Below are 21659 nucleotides of genomic sequence, written 5' to 3' on the forward strand. Positions count from 1 at the left end.
CACTCATCTTTTTTTGACGAACTTGATTAGTAATTTGGATTAAAAAACACATTCCAAAAATAAAATTCATTTATTATACCTACAACCTTTGTCTTATTTTACCTTTAGAAGTAGTTCGAGGAAGAACACGGTTGTATCTTCATTGAATGTGGTTTCCAAAGTGACATGTCCTTCCGTACCATAGCTAGCCGATATTAGAGCCTGAAAACAAGAAATCAACAACAATTAGATCCCTTGAAACTAGAAAGATGAAGGGAACTGTAACTACAGAGGCCTTATCGTCCCGAAATGATATACCTACAGAAGGAGCACAGGATAGGAAAAAGTTAACCATTTCGGACAAAAAACATATATCTGTTAGGATAAAGTGCCTCGGGCGGGAGTTTTTTAATCAAAATCTTAGAACGCAACATACAACATCTTCAAAGTTGGACACTCATTTAAACTCGACTTCAAATACTTCAAAACTCAGGGAACTCATTCATATGCTCATAAATGCTATTTCTCTGCTGTTATCTGATCTCAGTAATTTTCCCAAAGACTCGAACCTCGGTCCTCACCTTGACAAACTCCTGCAAGGAATCCAGTCGGAAGAACTTGGACTCTGTAATGAGAACCTCTAGAGGGCATTCCATAATGGTTTTCTGCGCCTGCTCTATGAACTTCTGCTCTTCAGAGGTGGGCTCCCTTTGTAATGGCTGGTCTAAAAACATATTATTTTGGTTAACAAATTGTGATGTCTGTATGGGTGAAAAATTACACATAAAAGCAAATATTCTATTCTATACCTACAACAATAGATATACATTATACACACTGTATGCGTAGAGTGGTCAAGTGTTTAAGAGAGCAATGTTTTTCAACCTGGAGGAACTGGGGTCAAATCCCGGCCAGGGCGGAAATTTTCTGATCAATTTTTTTCCCGGATTGGCATGGATGTAAAATAATATGTCTTGAAGTAATAAGAAAAACATTCCTATTATTGTTCAAACTTACAATTGAAAGCTCAGTACAACATTGTTGTGAAGTGGTGTTTAGAGTTTAAACCCATAGCTAGGCTATGCGAAAACATATTATTTTAGTTAACAAATTGTGATGTCTGTATGGGTGAAAAATCACACATAAAAGCAAATATTCTATTCTATACCTACGACAATAGACATACATTATACACACTATATGCGTAGAGTGGCGAAGTGTTTAAGGGAGCAATGTTTTTCAACCTGGAGGAGCTGGGTTCAAATCCCGGCCAGGGCGGAAATTTTCTGATCAAAATTTTCTTTCCCGGATTGGCATGGATGTAAAATAATATGTTTGTCTTGAAGTAATAAGAAAAACATTTCTATTATTGTTCAAACTTACAATTGAAAGCTCAGTACAACATTGTTGTGAAGTGGTGTTTAGAGTTTAAACCCATAGCTAGGCTATGCCCGGCTTGGAAAAATTCTATTTTTTGTTGGATATTTCAAGCCTAGCTTAGCCTAGCCAAGCCTCAACCCTAAACAGCAGAATTACCTGCAGCGAAAGCAATCAGGGACAAACTATTGTAGAATGTGCTGAAGAATCCTTTGTCACTCTTAGTACTGATGGATGTTTCTTTCGGCTTGGAAAAATTCTATTTTTTGTTGGATATTTCAAGCCTAGCTTAGCCCAGCCAAGCCTCAACCCTAAACAGCAGACTTACCTGCAGCGAAAGCAATCAGGGACAAACTATTGTAGAATGTGCTGAAGAATCCTTTGTCACTCTTAGTACTGATGGATGTTTCTTCTCTCAGGAGAGAAATCTTGCCACTCAGCTCCAGGAAATCTTCAGCCTCGACCAGAATTTTGGGGAGCAGTTTCCATTTGTAGAGTTGTAAAATACAGTCCAATATCGGCTTCCAACCTGGAAATAGGGAAGAAGAAAAAGGAGAATGAAATTTTGGGGCGTTTGTCAAATCCCCCGATATCATACCAAATCCCCCGATATCCGTTTGCCAAATCAACTCTTATCAAGCAGCAATTTTGGTAACAGTTTTCTTCGGACAATGCTGGGCAATCAATCATCTGTACTGGAAAAACACACATCCGATAAATTTGACCACTCAAAGAATCAAACCAAAGACTTTCTGTCTACGAGTCGGGTGTCTTACCTTCTCGTAATATATCACCGTGTCGATGTGCCCAATCAAACACTGTCTTGGTAGACACTCGGGCTTTAGGATTACAGCCAAACACTGCGATCTGATTCTCAGGTGTCTGTGGGGACAAATCAAGAACAGGGTATGTTAACGAAGGAGATAACTTCTCTGACGAATAGAGAGAGGGAAATAACTTGTACCTGTGAAGTGTATTAAGTTATTTCCCTCTCTCTATCGATATGGACCTTCAAAAGTTACAAAGGCATCCATCAAGATGTTTTTTGACGAAGGAAATAAAGCCCTCCAAGGGTAAATTTGCAAAATACGTCATATCACTTGTTGTTAGATGATTGCTTAATGGGGCATCTTGCTCTAAGCTGACGGTCTAATCTGTTGTTTTCAAATGTGAGAAACTTGGCCATTAGGTCATTCTCCCAAAAGAGCCGGTCTAATCTAAATAAAGAGTTACTTGATTAAACTTGGCATTTTAAACATCCAAGTGAATTAAAAAAGAGTGTACTTACCTCGGGAACACTAAGGAGAGTGGAGAATTTACACAGAGTGTGCGTCAGATTATCAAACTCATTGCTCATACCATAGTATGCGGATATCATTGCACATTTCCTGCAATCAAAACACAAAATCAACATCAGGATCCCAGCCCAGCTCAGAAAAGGTTAGAGTTCCACCTATTTTAGTTCCAAGCGAGTAAACGAGAAAAAAAATTTTTTTAAAAAAAAATCCCAGCCTAGTTAGCTTGGAGGATAGCGCGCCTGCCTTGTAAGCGCTAGGTCGCGGGTTCGATTTTCGCCGGGGCCAAACTTTATCCTAAACGGCTGGATTTCTCCTATTTTGACCTCCTTCTCTGCAATTTCAGGACAATAAGAATTCCGGAGGTTCCGCTGTTACAGTTCCCTCTATCAAATTTCAGAGGAGAAAGAGAAAAAAAAATCGTAGAGGTAAAACAACATTTCACTTGTTTCGTTCAGTTAAATTAACTCACCTGAACCCAGTCATGGCCTTAGTACACACAGCCGAGTCCGTAGTCTTATCAAACACATAACTCAACGCTGCCACACTATATAGGGTCGGCGTTTCTTGTCAGTCCTTTCTCATTCAAGTCTTGATTCACACAATCCTTCATGTGTATGACACGATTGACACGTCTGCCACACTAGGCGAGAATATCACCGAAAATAGATCATGGTTGTAGTTGTTATGAGTACCACCAGGGGCGGATATGTACACGCCATCCCTGCCTTGGCCCCGCTTGAGCAGAACTTTCCACAGGTAATTGTCGCGGACCAGCCCTGTGTGTTCGGCAGGCATCACGATTTCTTCCTCTCTGAAACATGAGGAGGTTTGTGTTTGAAAAGTTTTTCAAGTAACACCTATCCTAGTATCCTGCGATAGAATGAATAGACTTTAAATAGGCTTGCCAAACGTCCCGAATTGGCCGTCGCGGATTTCGCGATTTTGCTCGCGGATTTGGCGATTATGTTCGCGGATTTCGCGATTATGATCGCGGATTTCGCGATTTTGTTCGCGGATTTCGCGATTTTGTTCGCGGATTTCGCGATTTTGTTCGCGGATTCGATATGTTCGCGAGATTTTGTTCGCCGGATTTCGCGATTTAGCTCGGCAGGTATGTTCGCGATGTATTCGGCGGATTTCGGCGAGTTCTGATCGCGATTATGACGCCGCGGATTTGTCGCGATTTTGTTCGCGGATTTCGCGATTTTGTTCGCGGATTCGCGATTATGTTCGGCGGATTTGGCATTTTGTTCGCGGATTTCGCGATTATGTTCGCGGATTCGGCGATTTTGTCGCGGATTTCGCGATTATGTTCGCGGATTTGGGATTTTGTTCGCGGATTTCGCGATTATGTGTCGCGGATTGGCGATTATGTTCGCGATTGTTGCGATTTTGTTCGCGGATTTGGCGATTATGTTCGCGGGTTTCGCGATTATGTTCGCGGATTTCGCGATTATGTTCGCGGATTTGGTGATTTTGTTCGCGGATTCGCGTCCCGAATCGACATTTTGGATATTTGGCAAGCCTAACTTTAAAGGTGGGTCCACACACAGTCGACGACCGTCTATCGAGCTTCTATCGATGGCCGGTCGACTATGTATGGACACACCTTAAGATATGCGTATTGCCCGGACTGAGTGAGGAATCTATTGATATGAAGGTAAAATAAAATATATCAATTTTTTTTCGAATTGCTTGTAACAAAATAATGTCGTTCCCCAACCTCAATTAATACACCCCTTTTTTTAAACATCACTTGGACTCGGACCACCAACCCGCAAAACCCAAGTCCTACTTACACGTTAACCACTACACCACTGAGGTTGGTACTTACTTAATGGTCTTGTAGATATCATCCAGCAGGGCGGAATTGAAGTCATCGCCCCCGTTAACTCCGGCCAGATTCTTCTTGAACGCTTGTAAAGTCATCGGATTGTTCTGTCGCTTAACGTTGTGATTGTGTTGATCAACGTTGAGCATAATGATGGCGTAGACCAGCGTGAATGCCGCGTCCGAATTCGCAAACGGACAGTGGTTGCTTTTCTGTAAGTAGATAAATAAAATAGAATAGAGTATACAATATACCCTGTTTATACTGTCAGACTATGTCTGGACACAGCTTTATAAAGAAAGGAATTTTAATTGTGTTGAGCATGAACATAAATTCTTGTCACAAATGTCGTTCCTTGCTTAATGGACTACACTAAATTTTATGACTTAACTTGGACTCGAACCACCAGCTTGAATTATGTTCGCGGATTCGGGTCCCGAATCGACATTTTGGATATTTGGCAAGCCTAACTTTAAAGGTGGGTCCACACATAGTCGACGACCGTCTATCGAGCTTCTATCGATGGCCGGTCGACTATGTATGGTATGGACACACCTTAAGATATGCGTATTGCCCGGACTGAGTGAGGAATCTATTGATATGAAGGTAAAATAAAATATATCAAAACTTTTTTTTTCGAATTGCTTGTAACAAATGTCGTTCCCCAACCTCCATTAATACACCCCTTTTTTTAAACTTCACTTGGACTCGGACCACCAACCCGCAAATCCCAAGTCCTACACGTTAACCACTACACCACTGAGGTTGGTACTTACTTAATGGTCTTGTAGATATCATCCAGCAGGGCGGAATTGAAGTCATCGCCTTTCCAAAGTGACATGTCCTTCCGTACCATAACTAGCCGATATTAGAGCCTGAAAACAAGAAATCAACAACAATTAGATCCCTTGAAACTAGAAAGATGAAGGGAACTGTAACTACAGAGGCCTTATCGTCCCGAAATGATATACCTATAGAAGGAGCACAGGATAGGAAAAAGTTAACCATTTCGGACAAAAAACATATATCTGTTAGGATAAAGTACCTCGGGCGGGAGTTTTTTAATCAAAATCTTAGAACGCAACATACAACATCTTCAAAGTTGGACACTCATTTAAACTCGACTTCAAATCAGAAGGAGCACAGGATAGGAAAAAGTTAACCATTTCGGACAAAAAACATATATCTGTTAGGATAAAGTGCCTCGGGCGGGAGTTTTTTAATCAAAATCTTAGAACGCAACATACAACATCTTCAAAGTTGGACACTCATTTAAACTCGACTTCAAATACTTCAAAACTCAGGGAACTCATTCATATGCTCATAAATGCTATTTCTCTGCTGTTATCTGATCTCAGTAATTTTCCCAAAGACTCGAACCTCGGTCCTCACCTTGACAAACTCCTGCAAGGAATCCAGTCGGAAGAACTTGGACTCTGTAATGAGAACCTCTAGAGGGCATTCCATGTCAGGGAACTCATTCATATGCTCATAAATGCTATTTCTCTGCTGTTATCTGATCTCAGTAATTTCCCCAAAGACTCGAACCCTCGGTCCTCACCTTGACAAACTCCTGCAAGGAATCCAGTCGGAAGAACTTGGACTCTGTAATGAGAACCTCTAGAGGGCATTCCATAATGGTTTTCTGCGCCTGCTCTATGAACTTCTGCTCTTCAGAGGTGGGCTCCCTTTGTAATGGCTGGTCTAAAAACATATACCTTTCTTGGAGTTCATATTGAACTGCTCAGTGCCTATTGTAAGGAGCTGAAACGATAAAAAAAAAATAATAATAATAATGATAATTATATTGAAAATTTTAACCTATGGTCTATTCGTTTTTCATTTTCCCATGTTCATCCGCCAATAGGTGAAGCAATAAAAAAAGGCAATCTGTTTTGATCGGGGATACCCCAGTTAGCTTGGTTGGTAGCACATCTGCGTTGTAAGCGCTGGGTGGCGGGTCCGTTTCCCGCCCGGGCCAGATTTTTAACAGATAAGGTTTGTTTTCGGAACGGCTGGGTTTCTCCTATCCTGTCTTCCTTCTCTCTTCGCTTTCAAGACGATAAGACTTTAGGAGTTACAGTTCCCTCTTGTCATGAGTACAGAACATTCACTAATCCCTTACCTTCTTCTTTCTCTTGATAGCCATCAGTTCTTCATGGCTAGGTATCGCCGTACCCTTGGGCTTGGTTCGAATCCCCAAGCTGTCACTATTTTCATTCAAGGTTTTCTGCTTGCAGAAATTCTCAATGCTGTCGATAACCGTAAGCAAGGCATCCAAGGAGAGGAGATGAAAGTTGTAAATACCATGCACAGGGAAACAGTTCTGAAAATGAAAGAAAACCAGAACAAATTAAATCTGTTTAAAGTCCGTCAGACATAACTTCATACATACACAGAAAGTCCTGTCCAAGGCTTAGCTGTAAGGGCAAACAACCCTAAAGGATGGGTTAAATTTCTACGAATCTCCTCACAGACGTACCTACCATTTACTAAAGCAGTTCAGTAATATTTACTAATAATGTGGTCAGGGGATAGTTTTTACTTTCCTTATCCTATAGGAACGAAAGTAATGTAATCGACAAAATTTTCGGTGATTAGTTTTTTTTTACCTTGGACAACATTTTAGTTTGCTCTTCATAGAGGTTGGGGCAGTATAGATTGCAATCATAGTTGAGATATAACTCGGTCACTAGACCCGGTATCCTCCAAAGCTGAACGATTGATTCTGTAAAAGAGAGTAGAAAACAATATGATATTATTGTCATGGTGAACACAAGACTTTCGTTTTCATCCCATAATCCTTAAAGTTCTATTAGTATTACATTAGGAGCACGGTTAGCACAGTGGTAAGGCGCTTGATTGTCATGCAGAAGGTTCCAGATTCAATTGCCAAAGTCAACAAAAACTTGCACTCGTATTTTGACTGCAAATATTTCAACGGTTTATTTTCTGAAGTTTCTGGTGTTTTCGTCCTGACCCAGCACCTAAATGGGGATTATTGGCTCTCTTATTACCTTAGCGGTCGTCATTCTAGGTGTCTTATTATGAACCCACCAAGGCTAATTTCACTACATACCGAGCGCTATTTCCTTCATCTCATATCGGAACCTCTGATTATCTGAGGATATAATATCGAGCAGTCTGGTCAAATACATTTCAAACTGGAACTTGAGATGATGCCGCATAGATTCAAACACAAGGAAGAGGAGCTGAAGATTAGCAGCGAATATGGTCAGCCTGTCTGCTGTGAACAGGAGCTGGAATTGAAAATCATAACAAGTAATGCTCCTCTATTTAATGCAAGACGTACCTAGGTCCTAGAGGGTACCATCTTAATTGCTGCGATTGAATGCAACCAGTTCCCCATGTATTACTGAAGTTGAGCAACGTTGCGCGTAGTTGGTAACTAGACAGCAATCACGTAATGCTGGCTTTTCCTGGCCCCACTCTGGGTGAAGTTATTGTGAAGAGATGGGTAGCTTGTCGCCAAATGGAGGTAAACCGTTACTAAAAACCCTAGTCGTTATACACTGACGGTAATCCTCTATCGAACAAAAAGGATCCAATCAATTCCATAAGATTTGTTGCTCTCCCAACCCCTCTTTTTAAGATATCTCCCTCAACCCCTCTAAGGATAAACAAGGCATATCCTATTCTATTATTTTGAAGATGGAAAAATCCATCAAATAATCAACCTTGTTCTGCATTTGAATTTGTTTTAAGCAAATTGATCTCTCTTGAAACAAATTGAACAACTCTCTTCTCAACTCACCGCGATTAGATATTTACACATATCATCCTTGACAATGGCCATGAGTGACGGGAACTGAGCTATTGAGTCTGCTCCCACTTCAAACGCCACACTCAGTAGAGTGAGTCCAATGTGAATCATACTCTCCGAGTTATTCTTGTTATGTGAGTCACACAGTTGAACCAAACATCGGAGTATCTCTCGAACCGATACTATTCCATAGGGACCTTTGCTTACACCTGGGGTACCAAAGAGGTTAACATTTTAAATTTGTGAGAGAAAAAAAAACTGTGTGAAGCATACCTACTAACTTAAATTCTTGTCACTATTTGACTTGGACTCGAACCACTAAATACATAACCATTATCGTTCTATCCTATAGGACAGGTCGATGGACAAAGCCCCTCCACCAGACTCTATTGCTATACCTTTGGTTAGCCTTTATATCTTCCCAGTTTCCTTGTTTCTTCCCAACATCAAACTTGATAGTGTCTTCATAACGATATCTTGGTCTTCCCTTAGGTCTTGTACCTTCCATTTCCATATCATAAACTTTCTTAGGTAACCTCTCGTCATTCATCCTCATAACATGTCCATACCATTTTAGTCTTCTTTCACGCATTTTTTCCTCTAAACTCTCATTGTCTACCATCTTTCTAATATCTATATTTCTGATTCTATCTCTCCTAGTTTTTCCAAACCTCCAAATTTAAATTTGAATCTTAGATTAAGCAATCTGATTGGCTAAAGAGTTTGAGATAAACCAGATTGTTTAATCCAACATTTAAATTTAGTCAAAGTTTAAAGATTCACTCTGATTGTGGTCCTCCCCACTTCCCATTAGTAAGTTTCTATAGTATCTTACCTTCTTCCACTGGGTCCGAGGAGGTAAATCTTACTCCCTGCTGATTGACATATTCTTCAGGGTGATCTGACACTGTGATTTGCTGCACATCATTGCTCTGGCCCTCTGAAACAAGACACCAAACCAATATGATGTTATCCGAAATCGCAAATTATTTATGATAAAAATAAGCTATCTACCCAAGTTGTTGTTAGGAATGCTGCTTAATTATGTTGCTCAAAAAGGGCTAAATAATCCCTTTACACCAGCAGTAGGCTGCTACTATCATTGTGGTCAAATTTTCAAACAACGTTGAGGATAAAATACAATACCTCGGCCGGGAAAAAATCCACGCCCTCCTGTTTACCAGGTGGACGTCTTGATCACTACACCACCGAAGCAAAGATATTAAAACTTTCATAGCTGCTGAGACCGAATAAATATTAAGGACCTATTCAATCACTCACCTTGATTTACAGTTTCGCCATTCTGTTGGGCATTAGTCTCATCCTGGTGAGTTTGTACATCTGCCTCTCTTAGAGACTCGGGTTTGACTGGTTCACTACCTGTTGGATCTTTGCTTGTGTTATCACACTGTGATAAGTCCTGAAAAAGAGGGGAATAAGGTATTTTTTTTTTTTTTTTTTTTAGAAAAATTTTACGAAATGTCCACCTAAAAATGATTTTCATGTCCCTACTCGGACTCAAACACGAACCTCCAGTTTACGAGTCTAGTGGTTATGTTAAACAAATGTCTACCTCAAAATGACGCTACTAAATTTTCATGTCCCTACTCGGACTCAAACACGAACCTCCAGTTTACGAGTCTAGTGGTTATGTTAAACAAATGTCTACCTCAAAATGACGCTACTAAATTTTCATGTCCCTACTCGGACTCAAACACGAACCTCCAGTTTACGAGTCTAGTGGTTATGTTAAACAAATGTCTACCTCAAAATGACGCTACTAAATTTTCATGTCCCTACTCGGACTCAAACACGAACCTCCAGTTTACGAGTCTAGTGGTTATGTTAAACAAATGTCTACCTCAAAATGACGCTACTAAATTTTCATGTCCCTACTCGGACTCAAACACGAACCTCCAGTTTACGAGTCTAGTGGTTATGTTAAACAAATGTCTACCTCAAAATGACGCTACTAAATTTCCATGTCTGCACCGGGAACCGAACCCCAGTCCCCCGGAATACGATTCAGTTATGTCTTCCTCCTAGTTCAGTGACACTTACCAAATGGTTGGGCCGGGTATCGTTAGATACTTCAGAATTTGATTGCGTTATTTCCACACCATCTTGTTTATCCGCGGACATATCAAGGGACGTGCTATCTCGCGGGTCTACAGTTTCTGACTGTATATCCTGGGTTTGAACTTCTTGAGATTGAGGTTCATCCAATGGTTGTGTCACTGGGTCCTGGATTACTTCAGCCGATTGTGTATGTTTACTTTCTTCAGGAAGATTCTCACAAGACCTCTGTATGTCTCCGTTTAGTATGTCCCCAGGCGTCTCCCCATTAGGACTCTGTAGCATGTCCCCGCTCGGGGATTAAGTAAATAGACCTAAGATAGATCTAAGTACTTATACCTACCTACCGGTACCTACTAGCTTGGATTCAAAGGTAGGTACCTACTACCTACCTACTTCATCAACATCAGAAAACGCATTCGAAGGTCAAAGTGCATCTTTTTAGCCACAATTCACCTTGTTCAAGTGCCAGCCTAGTTAGTTTGGAGGGTAGCGCGTCTGCCTTGTAAGCGCTAGGTCGCGGGTTCGATTCCTGCAATTTTATCCTGAACGGATAGGGTCGTTCTCGGATCGGCTGGCTTTCGCCTAGCCTGTCCTCCTTATCTCTTCGATTTCGGGACGATAAGCATCTTTTTAGCCACAATTTACCTTGTTCAAGTGCCAGCCTAGTTACCTAGGTAGTTTGGAGGGTAGCGCGTCTGCCTCGTAAGCACTATGTCGTGGGTTCGATTCCTGCGATTTTATCCTGAACGGATAGGGTCGTTCTCGGATCGGCTGGCTTTCGCCTAGCCTGTCCTCCTTATCTCTTCGATTTCGGGACGATAAGATTACCTACTGGCGTAGGTATGTACCTACCTAGATGTAATGTGTACCTATAGCTACTTATGTAGAGGGTTATAATACCTACGAGTAGTAAAATACACTCGTATGTATTAGGTATCTATTGTGGATACCACAGAGGTACCTACTGAGAATCTGATGAGTGATCAGAATGGGTTAAAAAATATTCTTTTTTTTTTAATTTTATTTTTTAAATTTCCTAAAAATGAGTTTTCTTGAAAACATAAAAATGAGATAAGGCGAGAAGAGAAAGCAGAAAGTGAAGAAAAATAAGGTAAAAGCCAGACAGGAGAAAAAGAAAAAAAAAAGCTTTTGTATATCAAAAGAGCAGAAATTGCTTTTTTAAACATTTTTTCTTTATTTTTTTTAAAATTAGTTTGAACTTTGTAGGTACTAGGTAGATACCTTAGGTATGGGAAGGGTAGATAATAATATATAGGGATTGGTCCTAAAAGGGTTAATCAGATACCAACTTACTGCCTACTAAATAGAAACCTACCTACCTTTTTTATTAAAAATATTTATTTTTTAATGAGTTCCTTATTAAAATTCGAAAAAAAAAACTTTTAATTGGGAAAAAAAGCTGAAATTTATTAATACAAGGTGTACCTATGTATGTAGGTGTAGGCGTAGTCACCTATTTTTCAAAGGTGGATAATTTTACAGTCGGTAGCGTAGGCACATAATAAGTAGGTAATTAACCTCGTAATAATATTTAACTAGTCAATTGTAATGAACACCGTACTTACTGGCGTGTGCCCAGAATAGACATTTAGGGTGATGTTCTCTTTCAAACCTACCTACCGACCCCACAGGGGTGATTTTTTCTAACACTTTTCTCTAACCTGTCCCCTCTTACTATTACTCGTGTGTTAAATTTGAATAATTATTTTATTTGGATTAATAACATATGAATAATAATATGTCCCTGATTACCATACCTATAAGTACAGGTGATTTTTATTTTACCTAATATCATACCTGTGATCTTAGGTCCCTACTTACCTATCAAAAATTTCAGCACAAAACGAGACATTTCCCATTTTTTTTTTTTTTTTTTTTTGGGCATAAATCAATAAATGCATAATTGCACTACACTGGACGAATGCACTGTTAATATTCATCACCATAGCTCATTATTTGTGCAATACGGTGCATAATTAAAAATATTCTGAATTTTTTAATTGATAAAATCAAATTCCTGAAGAAATCCAACCACTATCCACTATCAGTTTGATGTGAAATCAGCTGGCTTTTGTGATTGTGCAGACGTGTTTGTTCTTTGAAAAACAGTGTTGCCACTTGGATAACTTTTCACCAGATTTTTAGCTAGATTTTCCGCCTATATAAAAAAATCTGGTGTGAACATCACACGACTTTCTATTACATTTGTGGAATACGTATTTGAAAAAAAAAAGAAAAAAGAAATAAAAAAAAAAAATGAAAATTTTTCCAAGTCCCGAGCCTGAGCCGCCTACGGCGACCGATTTTTGGTCGAAAATTTCCTATCTTAAAATACTCCCCGTGTAATGAGGATCCACCTCTCCTCAGTGGTCAATCCAGTATTAAACTAGGGTGCCCCCAAGCAAAACCTTGGGGGGGTTGGCCCTAAAAAAGTATACACACCTAGGTACATAACTACTCACATTAACCTCACTCAAGCTGAGTGAAGCCGAGAAAATCCAGCAGTACACGGTTGTCCAGATAGTCACCCTATCCACAATCCGCATATCAACCACGCGCAACGTTGCTCAACTTCAGTGGACTATTGGAATGATTATGAAGGTCTCTTGTTCTATTTTATCATTTTATGTATTTCCTTTAGGAGTTGAAGAACACCAACCACGATAGAGAAAACTACAAACATTACTTCGTTCGGTCAAATCTCGATTTAGTCTAGCTAGATCCGTAGGCTAGATTTCTTCAAAAGTTGAATTGGCAACATTGTAAATAAGTTTGTTGAACATGCGTGAAGACAGCAACTTTCAAGCCATCATTTTTAGAAGATTTCATTAGAGCGAAGGATCAAACCAAACGTCTGGACTACCTACATTCATCATCGAACTTCCGACACGTGCTGCTACAATACGGAGATTTTCTAAACTACCTACAAGGGAACTACTGAATAGATCAGTTGCACTTACTTGTGTGATGTTTCAAAGTCATAGAGCAGGAAAAATGAGGACCAAACGAATTTTTCTTTTTCTTCTACGACTTCTAGATACCGAGATAAATCGATTTAAATAATACTGATAAATCGTAAAGTTTGACGTCACGACACCAAGGTAAGAAAAAAGCATCGGATATAATCTTAGCCATATCAGCGAGGTATACAAAGAAGGTAACAAAGCAACAACGCAAAGAAAGAAGGGCATTATGCAACAACAAGAAAACTCCAGACACTAGAAGAATTGAAACAAGAGGGAAGAGGAGAAGAAGAAAAAAACAAGGAAAATATTTATGACAACATCGGGAATACTTTGGAAGAAATGTGGAAGGAATAGGTTACTCGGAAAAAGAATCCAGGTTTGGTTTACGTGGTGCTTATGGCGATGTGGAGAGAGCAGTACAAATCATCAATAAACGTCGCGAAGATAAAGCAGAGGCCAAGAAAAAGAATAAGGAAGACAAACTACACAGAGCTTTGGGGTGAGATTCTATGTATTTATTTATTATGTATTTAATAATTAGTCAGTAGGCCCCGTGACCGAGTGGTTATCATACTAGGCTTGCACTCCGGAGGTCCCGGGTTCGATTCCCGGCTGGTCGAAGTTTTTTCGGCTCTGTGCTTGGAGTTCGGGGTTACTCAGAGCCTCGTAAAGGCAAGTGAGTAGCTACTTTAATCGAGTAGCGACAAGTGACAGCATTACCAGTGTAAAAATATTATTGAAATATGGAAATTGATTCTACTATCAATATCAATAGATCAGTTAGATCATCAATAGATCAATTCTACTATCAATAGATCAGTTGCGCTTACTTGGGTGATGTTTCAAAGTCATAGAGCAGGAAAAATGAGGACCAACGGAATTTTTCTTTTTCTTCTACGGCTTCTAGATACCGAGATAAATCGATTTAAAAAATACCGGTAAATCGTAAACATTGACGTCACGGCATACGCTTCCGTAGGTGATGACGTCATAATTCATGACTCCCGCCTCGTTTGTTTGTGCGCAAGCGTTTCTGCGCATTTTGACGTGAAATCTGACGTCACAACTCTTCGAACTTTTTCATTAAAATCGTGAATATTGACGTCACGGCATACGCTCCCGTAGGCCATGACGTCATAATTCATGGCTCTCGCTTCGTTTGTTTGTGCGCAAGCGTTTCTGCGCATTTTGACGTGAAATTTGACGTCACAACTCTTTGAACTTTTTCATTAGAACGGCAGGTTACTCGGAAAAGGAAGCCAGGTTTGGTTTACGTGGTGCTTATGGAAATGTGGAGAGAGCAGTACAGATCATCAATAAACGTCGCGAAGATAAAGCAGAAGCCAAGAAAAAGAATAAGGAAGACAAACTACACAGAGCTTTGGGGTGAGATTCTATGTATTTATTTATTATGTATTTAATAATTAGTCAGTAGGCTCCGTGACCGAGTGGGTATCACATTAGGCTTGCACTCCGGAGGTCCCGGGTTCGATTCCCGGCGGGGTTGAAGTTTTTTCGGCTCTGTGCTTGGAGTTCGGGGTGTACTCAGCCTTGTAAAGGCAAGTGAGTAGCTACTTTAATCGAGTAGCGACAAGTGACAGCATTACCAGTGTAAAAAGATTATTGAAATATGGAAATTGATTGCAAAGGAGGCACTTAGTAATGTTGTGATATCCATAAAAGATGTGAAAAAGATCTGCTTTACCTACCACAAAGAATTTGAAATTTGATTTGATTGATTTTTATGTATTACAATTTACAATTCTATTTCTGCTTTTAAAGAATAAGCACAAGTCCTCACGATGGTTGACTGCGGTTCAGGAAGAGCCAATTAAACATGGAAATAACTTTTCTTTATTCTGACAGCATCACCATTCGGCTGCAGCTGAAGACGCTACAACAAAAACAATGCTATTTCAATTCTACTATCAATTAAAATAAAATCATTAATTATTTGTGGTAAGGCGGAGCTTTTTCACAATTTTTGTGGATATCATATCACAGGATTACCAAGTGCCTCTATTCTACCATGTTTTTTCTATTTGATGCAGGTACTGTGCAGATGGTAAGCAATATGTGCGAGCAGACTATGTGGATACTCTGGTACAGATGGGATATGTTCGATCTATCGCTATAGAGGCTCTGAGAGAATCTAACAACGTTATGAGCAACGCAGTCACGCTAATACAAGAGCAGCCTGAGCTATTGAGTAGCAAGAGTATGAACCAGCCTAGTACTTCATCTAGTGAACCTAGTCCTGAACTAATAGAACAGGTGAGAACATACAGGAATTCAGCTTAGTTAGCTTGGACAGTATAATACCTGAGCTATTGAGTAGCAAGAGTATGAACCAGCCTAGTACTTCATCTAGTGAACCTAGTCCTGAACTAATAGAACAGGTGAGCTCCCATGGTGGTCACTGCGCTCGCCTTGCACGCGGGAGACCCAGGTTCGATTCCCGGCGGGGTTAAAAAAATTGGCGTCATGCAAATTATTCATTCGGTGACTGGATTTTGCGGGGCTCACTTAGCCTCTTGAAGAAAATGAACAGCTTAGCGCCCGGTGCCAGCATGGTAGGTAAACATTGGGTGCTGGATTATTAAGATATTTGGAAAATCCTACAATTCTGCAGTGGGGAACAAAAATTATCACGCTAATACAAGAGCAGCCTGAGCTATTGAGTAGCAAGAGTATAAACCAACCTAGTACTTCATCTAGTGAACCTAGTCCTGAACTAATAGAACAGGTGAGCTCCCATGGTGGTCACTGTGCTCGCCTTGCACGCGGGAGACCCAGGTTCGATTCCCGGCGGGGTTAAAAAAATTGGCGTCATGCAAATTATTGATTCGGTGACTGGATTTTGCGGGGCTCACTTAGCCTCTTGAAGAAAATGAATAGCTTAGCGACCGGTGCCAGCATGGTAGGTAAACATTGGGTGCTGGATTATTAAGATATTTGGAAAATCCTACAATTCTGCAGTGCGGAACAAAAATTGTGACATAAGTACATACTTCCACGAAAAAATTACTTAATTTTTGCATTTGGAAATAACAACTTCTGGATTGTGTTCTATTTCGATATCCAACAGTGACATTAAAAACGACCGTCAGAGGAAGGTCATTTGTGCAACTGGGTCCAAAAATATAAACCGGTGCCAGCATGGTAGGTAAACATTGGGTGCTGGATTATTAAGATATTTGGAAAATCCTACAATTCTGCAGTGGGGAAAAATTGTGACATAAGTACATACTTCTACGAAAAAATTACTTGATTTTCGCATTTGGAATCAACAACTTCTACGAACAGATGAACAGGATTGTGTTCTATTTCGATATCCAACAGTGACATTAAAAACGACCGTCAGAGGAAGGTCATTTGTGCAACTGGGTCCAAAAAATAATGTCCTAACGGACGAAAAAAACAACTGCGTAAAGTCTGACATCACACATACGAGTACCTATTTGAACTCTTTCATTAGAACGGAATTGAATTTTCGACCTTTTACAGTTATTTTTTCGGAGTTTTGACCTCAGATTTGAATGCAGATTTGAATTTTTCCCAACTTTTTACATAGGAATCGACCATTTATTTATAATTTTTACCCATTTGCAACTGCTCCATTTGTAGGGTCATCAATCGATAGCTGTGAATCAAACGCTAATAATAGGAACGTAATGAAACTTGGTGTACCTTCCTAAAACAAGACATACTTTGCAGTGGTGCCTAAATTTGGACTTCATAGCAAGAAGAAGTATCCGAGTCCACGAACTTATCAAACGGCCCGTGTACCTACTGGAGCCTTTTTTCCACCTAAAACAGGATTTTGTAGGGATAGGGAAAGTAGGTAGGTACTCTCCTCCTAGCCATGAGGTCTGAAATCTCTCTTCCTTTTCCAGTCATAGATCCAACATTTAATGACGCTATTCCCGTCTCTGAACCGGTAGCCCTTGCCCATTTGTCACAGCTGTCAGGCGAGGCATCTGCGCGTCGCGAGGAGGGTATAGTATTATCAAAGTCATGAACAGTTTCCGAGGCCTTCTCTGGACTTTGTTGTTGTACTATCATTTTGATGTTTAGAACATATTGTTTCGCGTCGCGAGGATAGTATTATCAAAGTCATGAACAGTTTCCGAGGCCTTCTCTGGACTTTGTTGTTGTACTATCATTTTGATGTTTAGAACATATTGTTTTACTGGATCCGGGTGCCTTTCCTGCAATCTAACCCTCACTATTTATTCGGGCTTGGGACCGGCTGTTGAATATGCTGGATTGCACACCCCTCACCCTCAGGGTGTGTTTATGAACAGGGCTGAGATGAGCTCGGACGACGTGAGATAGCTGTCCCGGCGGCAATTTTTAAAATTCATTTTATATTTATTTTTGTTTGCTTTGTAATTTGCTTGTTTTTAATAGCTAATATAAATGAAAAGTATAATATAAACGTGCAAACTAAAGATAAAAAGTAAAAAATGAATTCAGATTGTACAAGTTGCGGAAAAAAAATCAAAAATCCGAATTTCCCGCCAACTTTACACGCAAAAAGACCAACGATGTCCTACGATGGCCCTGTTCATAACCACGGCCTAAAACGCCTTCATTTTGACATCACACGCAATGGGCTAACCTTAACGGGTTATAATGCGCCTTCCATTTTTCTGGAGAAGCTACCCTCTTTACATGTTTTTTTGCATCGAAACAATATCAACGAGCACAAAAAGTGTCAGTAAACATTCAGTATCCCGGGATCCTCTCTTGAAACAGTTTTCTCTCTTTTAGCTTATTTTTTACTTTTTAAAAGGTTCTTTTCCCCTTGTATATTACATTAAGAAAGGGCTTAAAGACTGCTATCGAACCAGTGCTATTCAAAAATTGTAGTCATAAAAACAAAAATTAGAAATGTAGGTAACAGAAAAAGTCCTGTGAATACCTACTAAGGACGAAGAAGTATAAGAACAAACATGGAATTTCCATCAAAATGCTTATTTCTAATGTTATGGAGCATGCCCATTGTAAGCCTAGAACCCACACAACTCAGAAACTCTGTCAACATAAGTGAAGCTGACAAAGAGACCAGTAGCCCCAAATCATTTCATGTATGGTCAGAGGCAGTCAATGATCGTGACGAAGCTCCATCAGGACTACTTGACTATCCAGCAGATACAATCAATGAAATTCAACACTCCAAATCAATGTTAAGTACAGAATTAAACATCTCTGACAGGATGGAATTTTATGACACCAACATAATTCCTCAGTATCCCGTAGATCTGGACCTGGGGGATTTTGATGACTTGTCCCACAGTGTGCAAGCCATATTCAATGATTTTGGGACAAAATACAAGTCTGAGATTCTCAATGATCAATATACCTATGAGTATTATGTGTACAAAAGTAAGTTTTCTGGGTTCCACATTTCTGCAGGGCGTTGGATACCCAAGTAACTATTTCTGCCATAAAAAAAACCTTTTCCACTTTTTACCAAGGACTACCAACCTAAATAAGGGGTAATATAAAGTTAGGGACTAGGACAAGTAAGTATCCTAAGCATATTCTGCACCTTGCAGTTTTCCCCCTCCTTTTTTCCCCATGCCTGAAAAGCTGTATCCACACATAGCAAACAGTTTAACAGTTATCAATCAATGGTCATTTGGTCAATTGACAGCCATCAACTATGTGAACACAGCTTTAAATATGTCTTGCCTATTAACATATTCTGATATTGCAGATACATTGGTCAGGGAGATGAACGGTCTCATGGAATTTGCAAGTGTACCTCCACCTGGCAATGCACTGCCTGAATTTAACGAGGATGAGGAATACGGAGACTTTGGCACATTATTCATTGACGAACAGCAGATAGACTTTGAAGGTAGTTACCTATCTCATTTAGTGAGCTCCTCAACTTAACCAGTTTCATATTTTCCAGGAATTGTCAGTCAGTATTGGACAAACTCTTAACCTCGATCACACCAAAGTTCTCCCAATTCTATTGGATCTTCAGTGATGGCATGTTGAATCAATTTCCAATGGTTCACTGAAGTTAAGCAACATTGGATATGGTTGGTATAATAATATATGGATGGGTGACTGCTATCTGAGGAATCACATGCCAATGGATTGTAATAGAGAGGTGATAGCATGTTAATTGATTCAGCTCCCACTGGTTCACTGAAGTTAGGCGATATTGTACATGGTTGGTATATGGATGGGGGATGGGTGACTGTTATCTGAGGAATCACATGCCACTGGCTTTTTCCAGCCTCACTCAGCCTAGTTGAGAATGTTGAGATTAATATGAGGATTATTATTCACTTTTGTCTTCTTGTTGGACTGATGCCTGATTTCTGTAGGTACCTACATGGCATGCTTGTTGATTGATGGCTTTTTTTTACCTGTGTGCTGATAAGGAGCTTATAACAGAGTTTATTGTACAAACTACAAAACTGGAAAAATGGGATTGAATGAGAAACTCTACAAAATTACAAATTTTATTGTAAAGTGGGAAAGAAATTAATTAATAAAGAATCAGACTCACCTAGCAAATCTGTTCGCAATTTCTTATTCTAGGTATTAGGTAGGTACATATTTTCATCAGTTCATCTTTTCTTCTCCTTCCAGCTTCCACTTGAACTTTTTTATTTTCTATTACTACAGTATAGCGAGCTATACTGTAGTAATGAAAGTATTGCAATCGGTCCAAATTTTGAAAATTTTCAAAATCGGGAAATGGTTAGAAATACCTATCCGTTTCCGTTCTTTTTTTTTTTTTTTACGTTGAAATTTCAAATTTTAATTTTGGCGGTTCGTAAACTAGGCGTATTTTCAACTGTGCCTGAAGGCATGTGATGTGTTCCAATCCACTCAACCTCACTATTGCACCACTTTATTTTTTGCAATCATTTCAATACGGTTCCCTACTTATGGTTTTCAGAATTAAGCTGATAAGCAAAGGCAGTGTATTAAACAAGACAGGACTTCTGGCTGATCAAGGTGTTAAAAATGGATCAGTTTTTCAAGGAGGTACCGGATCAGTGGACATGCGACGAAATGCGGCCTAATTTTAATCGAAATTGATCGAAAGAAGTAGGATTTGAATTTTAATTTACAATAAAATTTTATATGTCTGAGATAGGAACTTGGTGCAACTCAGGTTTATTAGTTTTAGCCCACTTCTTTTTAGCGTCCTTCTTTTCCTTGATTTTGTCTTTTACTTCCTGATTCCACCACCAAGTCTCTTTTATCCTTCGGTCTTCCTTTTCCCGATGTCATTCCCAGAACACTTTCTCCAACGTTCAGGATAACAGTCTTATAACTGGACCACAGATCTTGACATCCTGATTGTCTAATGTTTCTCACGGGCTGACGTTTGAATTCCATCTTCAAGAAGGGGTCCTTCAGTTTCCACCATCTGATCTTGGGTGTTGTAGTCTTCTGCTTGAGTGAAGATCAAAATGAAGTACAGGTAAAAGCTATTGACAGAAAATGTATGTATGTTGCAAATGTTGGGATCTTTGACCATTAGGCCATTTTTCCTTTAGCATCCCAATATTTCCGTACAATGTCATTGCTGTAGGTAGAGGTGGTATAATTTTCATTCTATTCAAAGGGTAACTAAGTAGGTATACAGGATAAATTACCTGTGATCTTGTAGGTAGGTATCTGATGTAGATATGTTGGTTGAATACTTTTGAGAGAAACTAAATTGAAGGTAGTTCATTACAAATTCTTCTAATGATATTTGACAGCACACACATAAGAAACTAAATTGAAGGTAGTTCATTACAAATTCTTCTAATGATATTTGACAGCACACACATAAGTACTGAGAAAAAAAAATCAACACCCTAAATCAGGGGAAACCCGATAATCTATGGTTCTTCCATTCTAAGTCACCTTAAACTTGTTGCACCTTATCACTTTTTTTCCAGTCATTGTTATTAAAACATAATTTTACTTCCAGAATGCTGCAGACAGACAGAAGGACCTACAGACCACATTCTCTGAATATCATGAAAGAGGTGTCGATGACAAGAAGTTTGTGCTGCGGTGCTACAGATTCTCCATTGATTACCTTACAATTTCTCACTTCTTTAAGATGTTGCCTTCTAGCTAAGATGAAGTCTATCTGACTACATCTGTCACCACTCTTATAAGTTATGAGCTGATTATCCTCCTTCTTGAAGAATGTGTTTAAGATTGCCATATCCGTGGCCAATGGAAAGTCTAGCTGTTATCCGGTCTCCTTCTTCATTACTATTTCCCACCCCCCAAATACCTCTGATTCTCGCTGTCACTTCCGTGTTACCACGTCCGATGTGTCCATT

General features: G+C 39.6%; 2 protein-coding genes across 2 annotated transcripts in view; one reads left to right on the forward strand and one right to left on the reverse strand.

Moving 5' to 3' along the window:
• Positions 1-10641, reverse strand: part of LOC103511171 (Golgi-specific brefeldin A-resistance guanine nucleotide exchange factor 1-like) — a 30540-nt gene extending 19899 nt beyond the window's left edge. Inside the window, 19 exon segments of the mRNA XM_026825003.1 lie at positions 103-201; positions 561-703; positions 1685-1885; positions 2133-2238; positions 2645-2744; positions 3124-3201; positions 3298-3465; positions 4489-4703; positions 5325-5360; positions 5878-5934; positions 6047-6090; positions 6204-6249; positions 6611-6811; positions 7098-7213; positions 7565-7745; positions 8261-8478; positions 9105-9209; positions 9551-9689; positions 10331-10641. Coding sequence (XP_026680804.1) covers positions 103-201; positions 561-703; positions 1685-1885; positions 2133-2238; positions 2645-2744; positions 3124-3201; positions 3298-3465; positions 4489-4703; positions 5325-5360; positions 5878-5934; positions 6047-6090; positions 6204-6249; positions 6611-6811; positions 7098-7213; positions 7565-7745; positions 8261-8478; positions 9105-9209; positions 9551-9689; positions 10331-10630 — 2553 coding nt within the window. The 5' untranslated portion in view covers positions 10631-10641.
• Positions 10642-13150: 2509 nt separating this feature from the next.
• The window catches only part of LOC103511182 (NEDD8 ultimate buster 1), a 23104-nt gene continuing 14595 nt past the window's right edge, over positions 13151-21659 (forward strand). Inside the window, exons 1-4 of the mRNA XM_026825007.1 lie at positions 13151-13154; positions 13690-13834; positions 14569-14721; positions 15387-15609. Of these exons, the coding sequence (XP_026680808.1) occupies positions 13151-13154; positions 13690-13834; positions 14569-14721; positions 15387-15609 (525 nt within the window). The remainder of the gene's footprint in view (positions 13155-13689; positions 13835-14568; positions 14722-15386; positions 15610-21659) is intronic.

Source organism: Diaphorina citri, unplaced genomic scaffold (assembly GCF_000475195.1).
Source record: "Diaphorina citri unplaced genomic scaffold, Diaci psyllid genome assembly version 1.1 scaffold30, whole genome shotgun sequence".
NCBI classification, from domain to species: Eukaryota; Metazoa; Arthropoda; class Insecta; order Hemiptera; family Psyllidae; genus Diaphorina; species Diaphorina citri.